The sequence below is a fragment of the Dicentrarchus labrax genome, unplaced genomic scaffold (assembly GCF_905237075.1).
Source record: "Dicentrarchus labrax unplaced genomic scaffold, dlabrax2021, whole genome shotgun sequence".
In the NCBI taxonomy this organism is placed as follows: domain Eukaryota; kingdom Metazoa; phylum Chordata; class Actinopteri; family Moronidae; genus Dicentrarchus; species Dicentrarchus labrax.
In genome coordinates, this window is record NW_026136714.1 from 27399420 (window position 1) to 27412907 (window position 13488).

General features: G+C 39.6%; 1 protein-coding gene across 1 annotated transcript; it reads right to left on the reverse strand.

The window, feature by feature from the left end:
- Window positions 1-1259: 1259 nt before the first annotated feature.
- On the reverse strand, window positions 1260-10039 carry LOC127375912 (ectonucleoside triphosphate diphosphohydrolase 2). The gene is made up of 9 exons (XM_051422329.1): window positions 9859-10039; window positions 7705-7822; window positions 6628-6778; window positions 6325-6484; window positions 4584-4811; window positions 3516-3788; window positions 2483-2602; window positions 1858-1992; window positions 1260-1708 (listed from the first exon to the last, which is right to left on the reverse strand). Exons 1-9 carry the CDS (start codon window positions 9973-9975, stop codon window positions 1502-1504), a joined length of 1509 nt encoding a protein of 502 aa, XP_051278289.1. The 5' UTR covers window positions 9976-10039; the 3' UTR covers window positions 1260-1501.
- Window positions 10040-13488: the final 3449 nt, after the last annotated feature.

Sequence of the window (13488 nt, forward strand, 5' to 3'; positions counted from 1 at the left end):
ATTTTTCTGTGTTGAAAACCGTTGTTTTTAATAGGTTTTGTGTGTGCTTTTATTGTTTAATAATCGATAGACATCTGAAGAGTGAAAGGAAGGCAGGGGGAGAGAGAAGAGATGACACGCAGCAAAGGGCCACAGATTAGACTCAGATTGATGGCTGCTAAAGCCAGGACTCAGCTTTGGTACATGGGACGCCCCTGTAGACCACTGTTGTTGTCAGCCTGGTTAGACATGTTTATCATCCATGTTGTCAACCATTTAGAGGCTGTGTGGGCATATGTGTGACACAATGTATTAACACAAGACCGACCCCCATCTTCTATCAAGATATATAGAGCCCAGAGGGTTAAGGGTCCAGTGTGTAGGATTTTAGTGTCACCTGGCAGTGTAGTTGCAGATTTTTAAATTTTAATTAAACTTCCTTATTTCACCCTCCCAAGCACGGAGGAAAAAGTATGGTGAAAAACACAAAGGTCCTATCTACAGCCAGTGTTTGGCTTGTCCATTCCAGGGTACTGTAGAAACATGGTGGTTCAACATGGTGGCCTCCATGGAAGGTGACTTGCTCCCTCTATAGATAAAACCTGCTCATTTTAAGGTAATGAAATACAATGATTCTTATTTTCAGCTGATTATACACTAATGAAAACTTACCTATGAATATTATATTCCATTTCTGACAATAGATCCTCCTCAATGTTACACACGAGACCGTTAATAGAGTACTGGTTATCATTTATCAAATTTACATATATTAAAGACGTAATTAAAATGTAATCAAGTAGTGCGGCGGCTGTGGCTCAGAGGTAGAGCGGGTTGTCCACTAATCCGAAGGTTGTTGGTTTACAACCATTAACCATCCTTTACAATGAAACTATATCCATCTGATTACATAATCCTGATTACATGTACTCAGTTATTACCCAACGGTGATTTTAGCAAACACAGTGAAGATATTAGAAATGGATCATGAATCTTTGCCTAACTCAAACAAGAAGCCATAAAAGACTTACATGTGACAGATTTGATAATCTGATTAAAGGTGTGACTAAAACATCTGTTGGGGAAAAAAATGCCCCCACAGATACTTTAACAACAGCTGAAGACTCACTGGAATGTAAATTATTTGGGTTTTGTTTTGGATGTTGTTCTTCACATCTTTTGAAGCACATGTGGGCTGTTTCTGTCACAACAAGGAGAAAAACAGACAGTGATGCACTAATGTGGTTGTTGTAAGTGGGTGTAATATTACATAATGAAAATGAAACATAAAAAAACACTTTATTCTGTAGTTACATTTTTTTTACAAAACATCACTGATGTTTGCAAAGAAAATTGTGCAGGACACATTGTACTGCCTTGTCGATTTCACTTCAAGTACAACAAGAAATCTAAAATATTCTTGTATTCTTTTTCAACAGATATTGAACGTTTTAGACGCACATGTGCACATTCTAAGAGGACTATAAATTGGGATTGACTGGGAGGTGTGTCACTCTTGCCCTTACATCACGCCTTCCCTAGCTTTTTGTTTCTTGTAGGTCAACAGAAGGTATCCTAGTGCAATGAGGAGGACGACGATAAAGAGGAAGAGAATGCCAGCCCACAGCCTTGGGGGCAGAGCCTTCATCAGTTCTAGTCTCTCTGCAGGTATCATGTTACTCAGATTCAGCATGTACCCCAAAGCCCAGCCTACAGACGCTCCTCCTGCCTGTAAAACACAAGAGGGGATGCACTGAAATCACAACAAGCTTCCTGATTTCAGCACAGCAGACTGTTATTACGTGTCAATAGTTTGAACACACAGACTGAAATCCCAGCAAATGATGGACAAAAATGTTTAATTCCTTTACCACTGACCGTTCTCTCAAAAGAGATGGAAGGAAGGGAGTCATTATCGAAACGGTAGCCCTTCGTTAAGAGGACCTGGACGAAATTGGAGACAGCGCAGACATTCTTCATGTATTTCCCAGGCTGCTTTGTCTTTTCAGTCATCTGTAAGTGGAAATAACAGTGGGTTAAGATTTTTATTTTGTTTATAAAATCTTAATCCTGTTGGTCTTGTCTAACATCACTGTAGAAATTTCTGAAATATTCAAGAGTAAACAACATATGGACTTTGGGGCTGAAATAAGGGTCTATTATTAAGGGCCCAGTGATTCTCAATTTTCAATAATGCACCTCTTTTTAAATATTTCTTCCACCGGGTACCCCCTCACCAGTGCAAAACATTTTTAGCCTATATACCGAGGTAAAATACAGCACTGCACCATCAGTGTCTGATTTCTAAACAATACCCTTTTATCTGTAAAATCACAACGCTACGGGAGAGTTGCAGCTTGTTGAGGTAAATCCCATTAAAACATTATCTTTTCAAATATTTAACCACAAACTGACAAATTGGGGTACACACAACCCTATTTGGTGGTTTTAGACATGAGCATGTTTCATTTTTAAGCATGAAGAGCTGTGTGCTCCAAAGTACTTCAGAGATGGTCATGTTGCAGACAAGTCGGATTGCGTCCTTCAGTCGACTGGGGGATGTGATGGCGATGTTGGTGAGGCTGTTGATGTAGCTGTGAGTGAAGTAGAAGGCAGAGAATGCCTGTGGAGAAACAAGACCATCCAGATTTAAAACTGACAGCAAGGAAGGAAACATTTGTAAGATGCCTTTAGAATTGTGACAAATTTTTGCATTCCCTTCCATTTTTTACCTTACATCCATTTCTATGGCTGCTGATAGTACAGTGGTGCATATACCCATATGGGTATACAGGGAATACCAAACTTTGGGCAGGGGGACTTACAGTAGCCTACCTAACAAGTATAAGGGTCTACGAATATGCTAGCAGCTCTGAGGCTGAAGATAGGGATGGGAACTGATAAGATTTTATTGATACCAACGCTATTATCAATTCTACTTATCGGTCCGATTCGTTGTCAAGTCCCTTACGGATTCCTGAAAATGTTCAGTGTAGAAAAAGCACAGGTTTTCATCATCATCCCAACTATTTTATTATCTCTGTCTGAACACAATGTAGAAATAGAGTAGAGTTATAGTGGTCTGAGTTTCTTTGTGAAATGAAGCCACGTTTTAGACAATTTTTTCCACTCTGCCATGATATAAAAAATAAAAATGGTAAGCTGTGGGACCTGGACATCCAATATGTGTATGTCTGGGGAAAACATTTAATCACAGGTTAGTTAATGATGTTGGCATGGGTGCTGCCCGTGCCTGTAGAATCACAGAAGAGTCTTAGTGATGGTGTTTTTTCTGTGACAAAATATGGCTGTCCACTCAAAAGATCACCAGGAGCAGAGGGCATTTTAACCTCAATAATTCACATAAATTGAGCTGATTTATCCTGTAATAATGAAACATGTAAGCAGCATAAAGTAATGTAGGAGGTGGAGATAAAACCAACATGTTTTCTGCAAATGCAGAATCCAAAAAGTCAAAGAATACAACAAACGTGAACATAAAATGTTTGGCAAAAACCACTAAAAGGCTGCCTCACCATGAAGCTTCCTTTCACAGGGGGCTGGAAGACTCCATCAAAGGAGCACCTGGAGTAATTGCAGTCTTTAAAGGAGAACATCTCTACAACATTTTTCAGGCAGTTCTGGTACTCTCCTGTGCCCACTACTAATACAGACATCTGGGGGTTAAACTTGGCTGGTCTGTAGCTCTTAGTACACGGAGAATCAAAGACATCCTCCCCCAGCTTGATAGACATGTTGAACTGTTGTGGATAGCAGGGGTGGGACACGTTGGCCTTTACACCTTGAGTCTGAAAGACGCAAAAAAAATAAAAGTTAAACATTCTTCTGGTAAATATGAAAGGAAACTGCAGCTTTCTACAACTCCAAATAAAATGTAGATTATGTAAACATTTACAACTGATCAACACGTACAGTGGTTGCTAGTATTTACTCTTTGCATGCAATCATACATTATGTATTTCACTTTAAAGCACATGTTGACAACTTTATCTATAACATTTTGAGAATAATCAACAGTGTTAATTCCAAATATTACAGTGCAGTTTGAAGCACTTAAAGGTTTCATCTCTCAAACTTACTTTCAATTTTGTAGTGTTTATCACTTTTGGCTCAGGATGAAGCTGACTGCAGTTCAATCAATGGCGTCATAGTGGTGTCACTACTAACATTGGTTTTCTAAAAATTACATATAGAACCTTTGAGAAGGCCAAGACAAGATAATTTCTCAATTTATATAGTATCAGAAGCTTCTGATATTATGTGAAGGTATAATATGAAATATGATAGCCCTGTACCTCAGTGGCAAAATCTGCCTCTGGTCCAGCTTCATATTCAAAGCACTGACAGAGTGGTATTTATCCTCTCTCCACACTCTTTGCAAGAATGTGACTAAGCCTATTTCTCAAAATGTTAAACAATTTATGCAAATCTGGTGTAGCAAGTTGGTGTAGTCAGTGTAGTGCACCCTTAACCCAGGGCACTACGCTTCATACATCCTCTGGCCTCTCAGATGCTCAAGAAGAAAGAGTACCCACAGACAGAAATCATGAAGAAAACATGAAGATTGCCATGTGTGATAGTACCTTGATAAGATGAGCCAGCAGTTTCCTCAGGAACTGGTCCTGGCCGTAGCACAGGAAGCTCTGGGTGTACAGTCTGAAGGTTTTTCCATAAAGCTTCAGCTCCTTAGCGTTATGCTTCTCCTCCACCTCTTCCGAGGTCTCAAAAGTAATCTGAGTGGAAGCTCCACCTAAATCCAAAGCTCCAATTGTCTCTCTGCCTGGATTCAGCCAACGCCCAACAAAACCATACTGCGTGGCAAGAAAAAGACATCTCATAACATAAAAATTTGAATTGATGTAGGACAATAGAAATAATCCAACAATGAACAGAGTTGACTCAGAGGAAAACATCCAGCCCTTTCAAAGCCTCTATTTGTGGATTTTCTTTAGCCAACCAACGTGAATCTATGGCCGTGTTAGTCAGGTGGTCCATCACTGTGTTTCAGAGTGAATTAGCTCTGTTTGATCGATTGCTTGGATTGCTTATGTCACTTTCACTCAATTTAATCGCATTATGAATGTTATCAATGTATTGCTCCTATGTTACTCAGCTTCTGGATGGGCCTTTCTTTACTGTCAGCTGACTGTAACTGTAAGGATTTTTTGTTCAAAATGCGAAAATTAAACAAGACAACAAATCATCTTATATCGATTGCCCTCACATATTTGTGCGACACACAGAATGACCTCATTAACGAAGCACGTCACAGTGTGCTGCCCAAATAACCTTCCACATGCTTGTGGTCTTCATGGGCACTCGGACGCTGTGGCAGTCACCAGAAATAGATCACACAAGTAGGCACTTGACTATTTGCAAAAATACTGCAAGTGCTGGTATTGGGCCAGACCCAAGTGTGCACCCGTTGTAATGTCACCCATTGGTTTGTGGAGTACTGTTTTGAAATCTCCAGTTTGGCATGATGGTTGTTGCCATGTTGTTGTTTTTTGTAGCCAGCAGCACTGATGTACTCCGAATTGAACTGTTCTCATTGGCTGCCCAGTTTCAACTCATCCGTAGCAGGAAACAATGGTGGCTTGCCTGGTCCCACACAATCCCATATTCCAGCTAAACAGCACACTAAAATATGTTTCTGAAATGATTTTAGTTGAAAAATAGGCATTACAGTAACAGACTCTCATATTTCGTAGTCATATCTGATCAGCACTGCCTAGTTTGACAGTTTGATCTAAGTTTGGTGCGTTGAGCTGGATGGACTCACTGAGAATGACAGTCAAAAGGTAGCCACGCCCTAAAGCATACCCTGCTTTATGTTGTATGGAAGAGACTGAGACCATAAACTCATTAGGAAACTGTTGACTGAGTTAATAAATCAAGTGAGAAGTAGGCTAATTTTGCTCTCTTACATTAAATGCAACCAATGATATACTGTCAATGGCTGGACCCTATAAACACTTCACACAACTATTTTTTACTATTTAACTATTTACAATACTGTCCTATCACTGATGTGTATCAACAAAATTATATCACCTTTGCTCCTCAGATCAGTACATCCTTGCTACCGTACCTTGGCTACTTCATCTGTTATGATGTGTGTAGTCTTGGATGTAATTAGTGCATCCTTCAGTCTGTTTTGACACTACCACTAGGTGATGCCAAAATCTGAACATTTCAATTCCGACCCACAGGGCGGTTCATTGTAACTATGTTAAAGCAACTTAGGTTAGATTCTTTCCTCTGTGACTTTCTGTGTGTTATACTGCAAGGACAGTGTTTTAAAACAGAAAAGTCAGAGCTCACCTTGACGAAGTTTTCAAGTAAGTAGTTGACTGTGACCCAGCCATAGGCCCCCTCCTCCTGTCCACTCAGGATGACTGCCTCTTTGAATTTGAAAGGGTAAGACCGCAGTTTGTTTGCCACTTCCTTCAGCACCTGCTGCGACTCTGTGGCATTGACTATGCTGTTAAAGAGAGGTGAGAGGTAAATTGGGAATTAAACAATATTAAATCCTTCCAAGGTCAATTTTAATTCATTTGTGTGTAACTGATGAGGATAGTTGTAAAATCAGTGTAACATTCTGTCTTAATGGGAATTTCGACTGACTTCAAGAGCCTCATGCCTGCAGTCGCTCCCAGATAGACTGGAGTTTGGTGGTGCCGGAATTTTGGGACATCCTTCACGGCTTGATCCAGACAGGGCTCTAGACTTCTTGCTGCACCACCAGGAAAACCTGCATAGCTGGATATCCCTCCACCTTGACAGGAAGAGAAAGTAGTTCTGCTTACAAAGGACTCAGTCTGACCTTCTAAAAAGAGAACTTGATGAATGACCCCCTGAGAGGAAGTGTCTGATTGGTGTTTCTATGGAAACCCTGAAAACAAACCAGGGCATGAAGAGGAATAAATGTCAGTGATAAGATTCTCATCTAACGCTCACATTGTCTAGTGAGGAAGTAGGAACAACAGTCTTGCACAAGACATAGCGTGTTGACATTGCTTCTGCATTATTTTAAGTCTCTGTAGGATGGCATTGTAGAAGTGAAAGTGGCGACCAGGACAGTCAGGGGATAAAGGGTCAGTTCAGCCAAAGGAGAACAAAACATATTTTCTTGCTTACCTCTGGTGATATGTAGCCATGCAGATAGTTTTTACTATAGTTATACTTATAGTTTACTTGACAAGGTTTTGAAAACTATAATCAAGTTAAATGGATTTTTAAATCAAATTAAATTGGTAAATGCTAACCTAACCCTAACTCAGGGAGATACTACAAGAGGTAAATGACAAAGTATATGGATAAATTGACCATTTGCTGTAATAAAGGGTATATCGAAATGTAACATAAACTTGGTCGAGTATGCAACTTATACAGTGTGATGTAGAAACTTGATCAACAAGCAACATTTGCATATTTAGAGATTCTGAAAGTTTTAATGAGCTAGAAGGAGTAGATGACTTTTTAAGCAGACTCTGTATGTGAAATAAAATGTTTTGCCCTGAACAAGACTTCTCAGGCAGTACTTCCTCCCAGGCTACTATATAAGCATAACTGGCTCTACCAATCAAATGCTTAGGTGCACAGTTAAACAGGGAGTTCGCTGGTGGGATTACAACCTTATTTTAAAGTGGTGAAGCAGCATTCGTCATGCCACCCTCATCTCTCACACTGGGAGGAGCTCACCTTTGGCATGACACTCGCTATGCTGGCTAACAATGCCAGTGCCATTTTGCTTGTCAGCCGGCCATTTGTAGATGTACATGGAGGTGTGGGACGAGCCTGCATCTAGAACGATTCCATACTGAAACAGACAGAGCATTCAGTGTCAGAAACATACAATACAGTGCCAGAGCATCCCCCTGTGATGGCTTGCTTTGTTTGTACTTACAGTGAGTTAACAGGATGTGGTTGGCGCATGTTCCTCGACCTTGGTTTTTGGTAACACACTGGCCTTTTATGGTTTAACCGATTCTTTTTGCCAGTAAATGTTGTCACGAAAGTAAAAAGTACACATTTACTGATCTGCTATAACAATATAAGCTATGTTGTTCTGTTTTGGGATGTTTTATTTTATTCATCATTAATGTTGACTTTGTCTCCCATTGTGTGCTCTCTTGCAATGACAACTTCAAAGCATCACTCTATTCAAGTATTGTTCTGCAGGCAAAGGCAGCATTTGGCAGAAAGAGCTCAATTCACAAACCCTTGGACAAATTTCAATGTCTGTGACATTAACAAAAGGAAGAGCACATGAATGTATTCACAGAAAGCATCTCAAATAAAAGACACAGACTTCTTTTTTCTCTCACAAAGTTTCTGTTTCTTTGTGTCACACCTTTTCACTGGTGCTCTGCATCACTTCCTTCTGAGAAACAACTTTTAACTTTTGAGGTCAGTGGTCAGTTGCATGTTTCAGTTTGAGCACTTAGCTGACGCACAGACAGTATGGCTGAGCAAGTCTAGGTCAAGTCAATCAGGAAGCCATATAAAAATATTGTTGTGGTGAATTTAAATCTTATTATCTTAATGGGAGTTCTAATGTGCACAACTAGATGTGTATTAATAAAGCCCTGATACAGAGACAGAACTGTTGTTCCAGTAAGGGGGAGCTTGGCTCCTTTCATTAAGACATGAGCTCCCTTGAAAACATGATGTGTGAATTTTTGGGGGGTCTATAAAATATTGAAAATATGCTATTTTTGCAATGTATTTCTAGTTTTTCTGTATCTTCATAATCATGGTTCATGTGTAAAATTAGGCTACGATTGATATATGATTCATGCGTGAGAATGATTCATCAGTAAATCACTAATCGCTTGCCCTCACCCTCACAGAGTGTGGCAGGCAGCACAATATCATAAACTTCATTCACTTTAACTCAAAGGGTTTGATATCTGACCCTTGCATTTAATGCCTCAAAGCACTGGTTATTAAATATCAGATGCGCTGCTATAAACCAAGTAGGCTGTCGCAGCTAGAAATGAGTCATGATCAGAGACACACACAAGTGCACACACGCCCTTAGTTAAAATACTAAGCTCCCCCGAAAACCATGGTATAGTTTGCACACTGGTCCAAGTGCATGAACCGTGGTGTAAGTAAGAGATGTTTATCAGTTTATCTATTAACTGTATTGCAAAGGCTGAAATAAAATAGAAACAAAGGGTGAGAAAAAAGTTCTCCCAAAAAAAAACCCTAAAACTGCCAAAGACACAGTATGTATATATATATATACATACACACACACAGTGCATTCATTCAATTCATACCATAACTGATGCAGCCAAATTAGCAGGATTTATATAAAAGTTTGTTTCAGGGCCATACATTTGTTTTATATATGTTTAATTCTTGACCAAGGAGTTGGTCCCAGGGCACTGGGTGCCCCCTGCTCCTAGAACTTAAGAATAATCAGACACACACTATTTGCTTTGAGCTATGTAATTGGTCACATATTAATTAAAGTATGAAGTAACTGTGAATTAACATTCTTGAAGTGATAATGTCTGCAGTGTCAACTAATCACATAAAGTCATAGTGGCTGGACCATGTGTTGTAGTGGTGAGCAACAGGAAATATTGATAGATCCTGCATTAATGCATGCATTACAGCATCATAAGTCATTCGTTAGTTAAACTAAATTAATATTACCTAAGTATATGATGGTGCCCTTATTATCAAGTGTTCCCGTGCATTCATACTACTTCTACAACAACTACTACTACTTCTGCTACTACCTCTTTTACTACTACTGTAAACCGCATATTTATATATGGCACTAGTTCAAAAACATTGTGCATACGCCAGTTAGAAGATGATGCATAGGACAATAATTACCATGTCTTCAGGAGGCATCTCAATCTCTTTAGCCGGTAGGACCACCAGCAGAATCCCGACGAATGCCAGGAGCAGCAGCACGGCCGCAAATATGACTTGGCAGTAGCGGAGAGCCATGCTGCTGGATGCTGGCTGTGTGCGCAGGAATGAGACCGTAGCGATGAAGGGCGCGCATTAAGTAGTTTCGATGCATCACTTACACGGTGAACTGACAAGCCCCTGCCCCGCTTCCTGCCCCACATACACACACTACCTCTGCAGCTGTATGCATGGCAGACAGGGTTCTCCGGTACCATCTGAGTGGGCAGATTCCTCTTTCTCTGATTCGACTTTTGAATTCCTGTACATTCTTTATTATTAGAAATAACCCCTGGAGAAGAAGCGTCTTGTTTTCAAGGTCGGTCCTCAGCAACAGAAAGTACACAACTAAACAAACAAACAACGAGAAAAATGACAAAGTTAACAGCATGCAATTAAGCCAGATATTACACAACAAGCTAAACATACAGACACTGAACCAAACTAAAAACTAACAAACAAACAACCAAAAATACAAAAGTTAGGTATCCACTCCCAGCCGAGCATTAATGGTTCATTCATTCACAGAGCGCCACACACCCCTAGATTGAGTTTGGATATGAAGCCTGCTGATTGGCTGATAATGGATTGTTTCGTTCAAAACCGAGAAAGGGCCTTCAGCTTGCATCTGATATTTTATTAGGGAATATTTATTTTGATAATATTCATTTAAAGATGAAATATGAACATATAAACAATTTAGTACAGGTAAGGTTTTCTGATGGGTGCTGGTAGCTATCTGGTCTGTACGACGGAGTATTAGGGCCATTCTATATACATATACAAATTCTCCAAATTACGAGAATAAAGTCGTAATATTGCGAGAAAAAAGTCGTAATAATACAAGAAATGAGAAAATGAGAATAAAGCTTTGATAGAGTTCTCAAGATCTGACGTGAGCAGCTCAACCAATCAGCAGCCTCAGCCTGAGCCCAGCAGCCGCTGTTTGTCTCAGTCCTGCCGTACAGTCAACAGGTAAACTAACGGATTCATCATTCCGTCGTTAAACAGTTTTGCTGGTTGAGCCAACAGACTGACAGTTCTCATAAAATTACTACTTCATTCTCGTAATGTTACTTTATTCTCGTGGACCTAATATTATGACTTTATTCTCGTAATTTCCCCCAAAAATAAAATATTATTTTCTCTTAGTCTGGCTACTCTAATACTCTTTACTCTTTACTTTCTCTTTTACAACTCAGGATACTCTCCGTGGTTTCTTTCCTTGAGAAGAGCACATTGCACTGGTCCCAGTGGTGAGGATTTGCAGGTTTATGTCAAAGTAAAATGAATGCCTTTTAGTTTCGGTCAAACAAGGCAGGCAGTTTGAGAATGTGATCTTGTGCTTGGGGAGTTCTGAGAGGCATTTTATGGATGCAGATTAGTGAAGGCCATGCGTTGCAGCCGTATAGACATATACACTATATGTATGTACATTATATGTATGTGATTGTACTGTAAGCAATGTCATTTAACACAAAGCAACTCATGTGCAAATGAGTTATAAAGAACTATCTGCAAAAATCTTATAAAAGTATTTGTATTGGTGGAGGTTTATAATTGTACCTCATTTGAGACTTTTTGGGCGTAACTCTTTGCAACCACTAGAGGGTGCTATACTCTAATTTCTCAGAGGCAGTGTCAATTGAAGACAGAATTGACCTTTTCTAAGCTCTCCATACAGATTTCAGTATGTTTTCACTGCTATGCAGCTACATAAACTACAAGTTCCTTTATTTAACATGCTGCAAGAACACACACTAGCAATGCATTATGAAAAATTAGACTGAAATAGAGAAATTATACAAAAACTGTAATCTAACAGCCTTTCATCACCATCTACACTCACCTTGTTGCTGACAGTGTTCACTTTAACAGATTAACATAAAGGCAATGTTACACACTGTGTGCACTGCAGACTTTCATTATCACCCAACATGCAGTAGACACAGGATAATATGTAGCTGTGAGCAGTCATGTAGTACAGCTTAATGAACCCTGGCCATGATCTTTAAAGACATTTAAAGCTATAATCTGTAATGTTTCCATATTTAAATGTCTATAAACACAATACCTATTTTCTGTATGTAGTTGAGTTGTGTACTTCCATTATCCCAAATGTTTCCAACAACGTTCAAACTCAGAGAAATCTGTGCTTTTATACAGGTAACGCTGCGTTTCACTGGTCGCCTGACAATGATGCCATATCCCCTTTGTGCACGCGTCAGCATTGTGGTCATAAATTGATTTTTAGTCAACTTTCAAGCCACATTTTTACCATACCCTTTTTAGATCTTTATAATTTTTAACTATATATTTAATGTTGCATTCACATGCATTCAGGCACAGCACAGGTATAACAAACAACCTGTCCGACAGAATGGCATAAAGAAACACACATGGCGATATGTTGATATGCTAATGTGTCGTTTACAAAAAAATGTCAGAACACACAAACACAAATACATTTATTTTGTGTACATTATTTCATGTAATTGATTAATTATCTTCTACTTGTCCAGATTGCCTGTTTTCTCCTTGTATGAGGGAGCTATCTATCATCCGGTTTTGAATTCCTTTGCAGAGGACGAAAAAAGTTAAAATATTTTAACTCTAGATAGCAGTGCCATCTACTGTAACCGTTTGCCCATACTCTCTGCCGACCTCACCTAATTTTACCATCCCTCTCTCATCCACTAAAAGGACATCCAATCTTTATTCTACTGTTTTCCGGAATCTATGTGAGTGCAGCAGTAAGCGGATGAAGGATTTTAGTCATTGGATGTCTGAATCTTCTATCAGAGACACAAGCTGAGCTAACATTAGCAGCAGCTCAGACATCTTTTGTCCACCTTTATTCAGTGTATTTACAGATTTTCATCAGCGGATCTGTCTGTTTTGGAGCGGAGGAGACCTCTGGATAATCTGGTTCCTGGTAGAAACCTCCTGAATGATGAACACTGAAGGTGTTTTTGTTTTGAGGTGAGAGACCCCCTAGGGGCAGAAATGACAAATTGTACATTTAAGTCAAAAATGTTTTAATACAGCACAATACAATACAAAGCAGTCATAGATGTAGACAGAGGCAAATCATTCATCGTCTGTCTGTGAGATTGGTTTTAGTATCACCAGTATTTATTCTTGACCAAGTGTGTATGTGTGTGTACCGAACTGTAGATGACACTGCAGCTTACAGTGGGCGGTATACTCTGTGGTAGGGTTTGGGGGTTGGGGGTGATTGCATGAACAGAACTTGGGGGGTGACACAAATGGCAGTCAGGTGAAGAGGTCGGCAACATAATTCTGAAATGTGCAGATAAATCAGAAGTGTCCAGGCCTAGTGGTCCAAGCAGCCACCTGATGTTTCCTCTCCAAACACTCGCTCCTCCCCCCAAGAGCTGCTACACTGTAAAACATGACGTTTAAGCCCGCATCGAGCTATTTTTGTTAAAGCAAGACTACTGTGTGTAACCTTTGAGACAAGAAATAAGACTAAATGAAAACTTGAATTCATAAGCAATAAAACTCTCCCTTGCTAAGACAATATACTCG

What these genes read in the sequence shown, in the direction of transcription:
- LOC127375912 (XM_051422329.1), bottom strand. Translation starts at nt 9,975, where the DNA reads ATGGCTCTCCGCTACTGCCAAGTCATATTTGCGGCCGTGCTGCTGCTC. An exon ending in TGCTGGCTCATCTTATCAAG is followed by an intron (nt 3,789 to 4,583) that starts GTACTATCACAC and finishes TGCGTCTTTCAG; the next exon opens with ACTCAAGGTGTAAAGGCCAA. An exon ending in CTGTGAAAGGAAGCTTCATG is followed by an intron (nt 2,603 to 3,515) that starts GTGAGGCAGCCT and finishes GTTTCTCCACAG; the next exon opens with GCATTCTCTGCCTTCTACTT.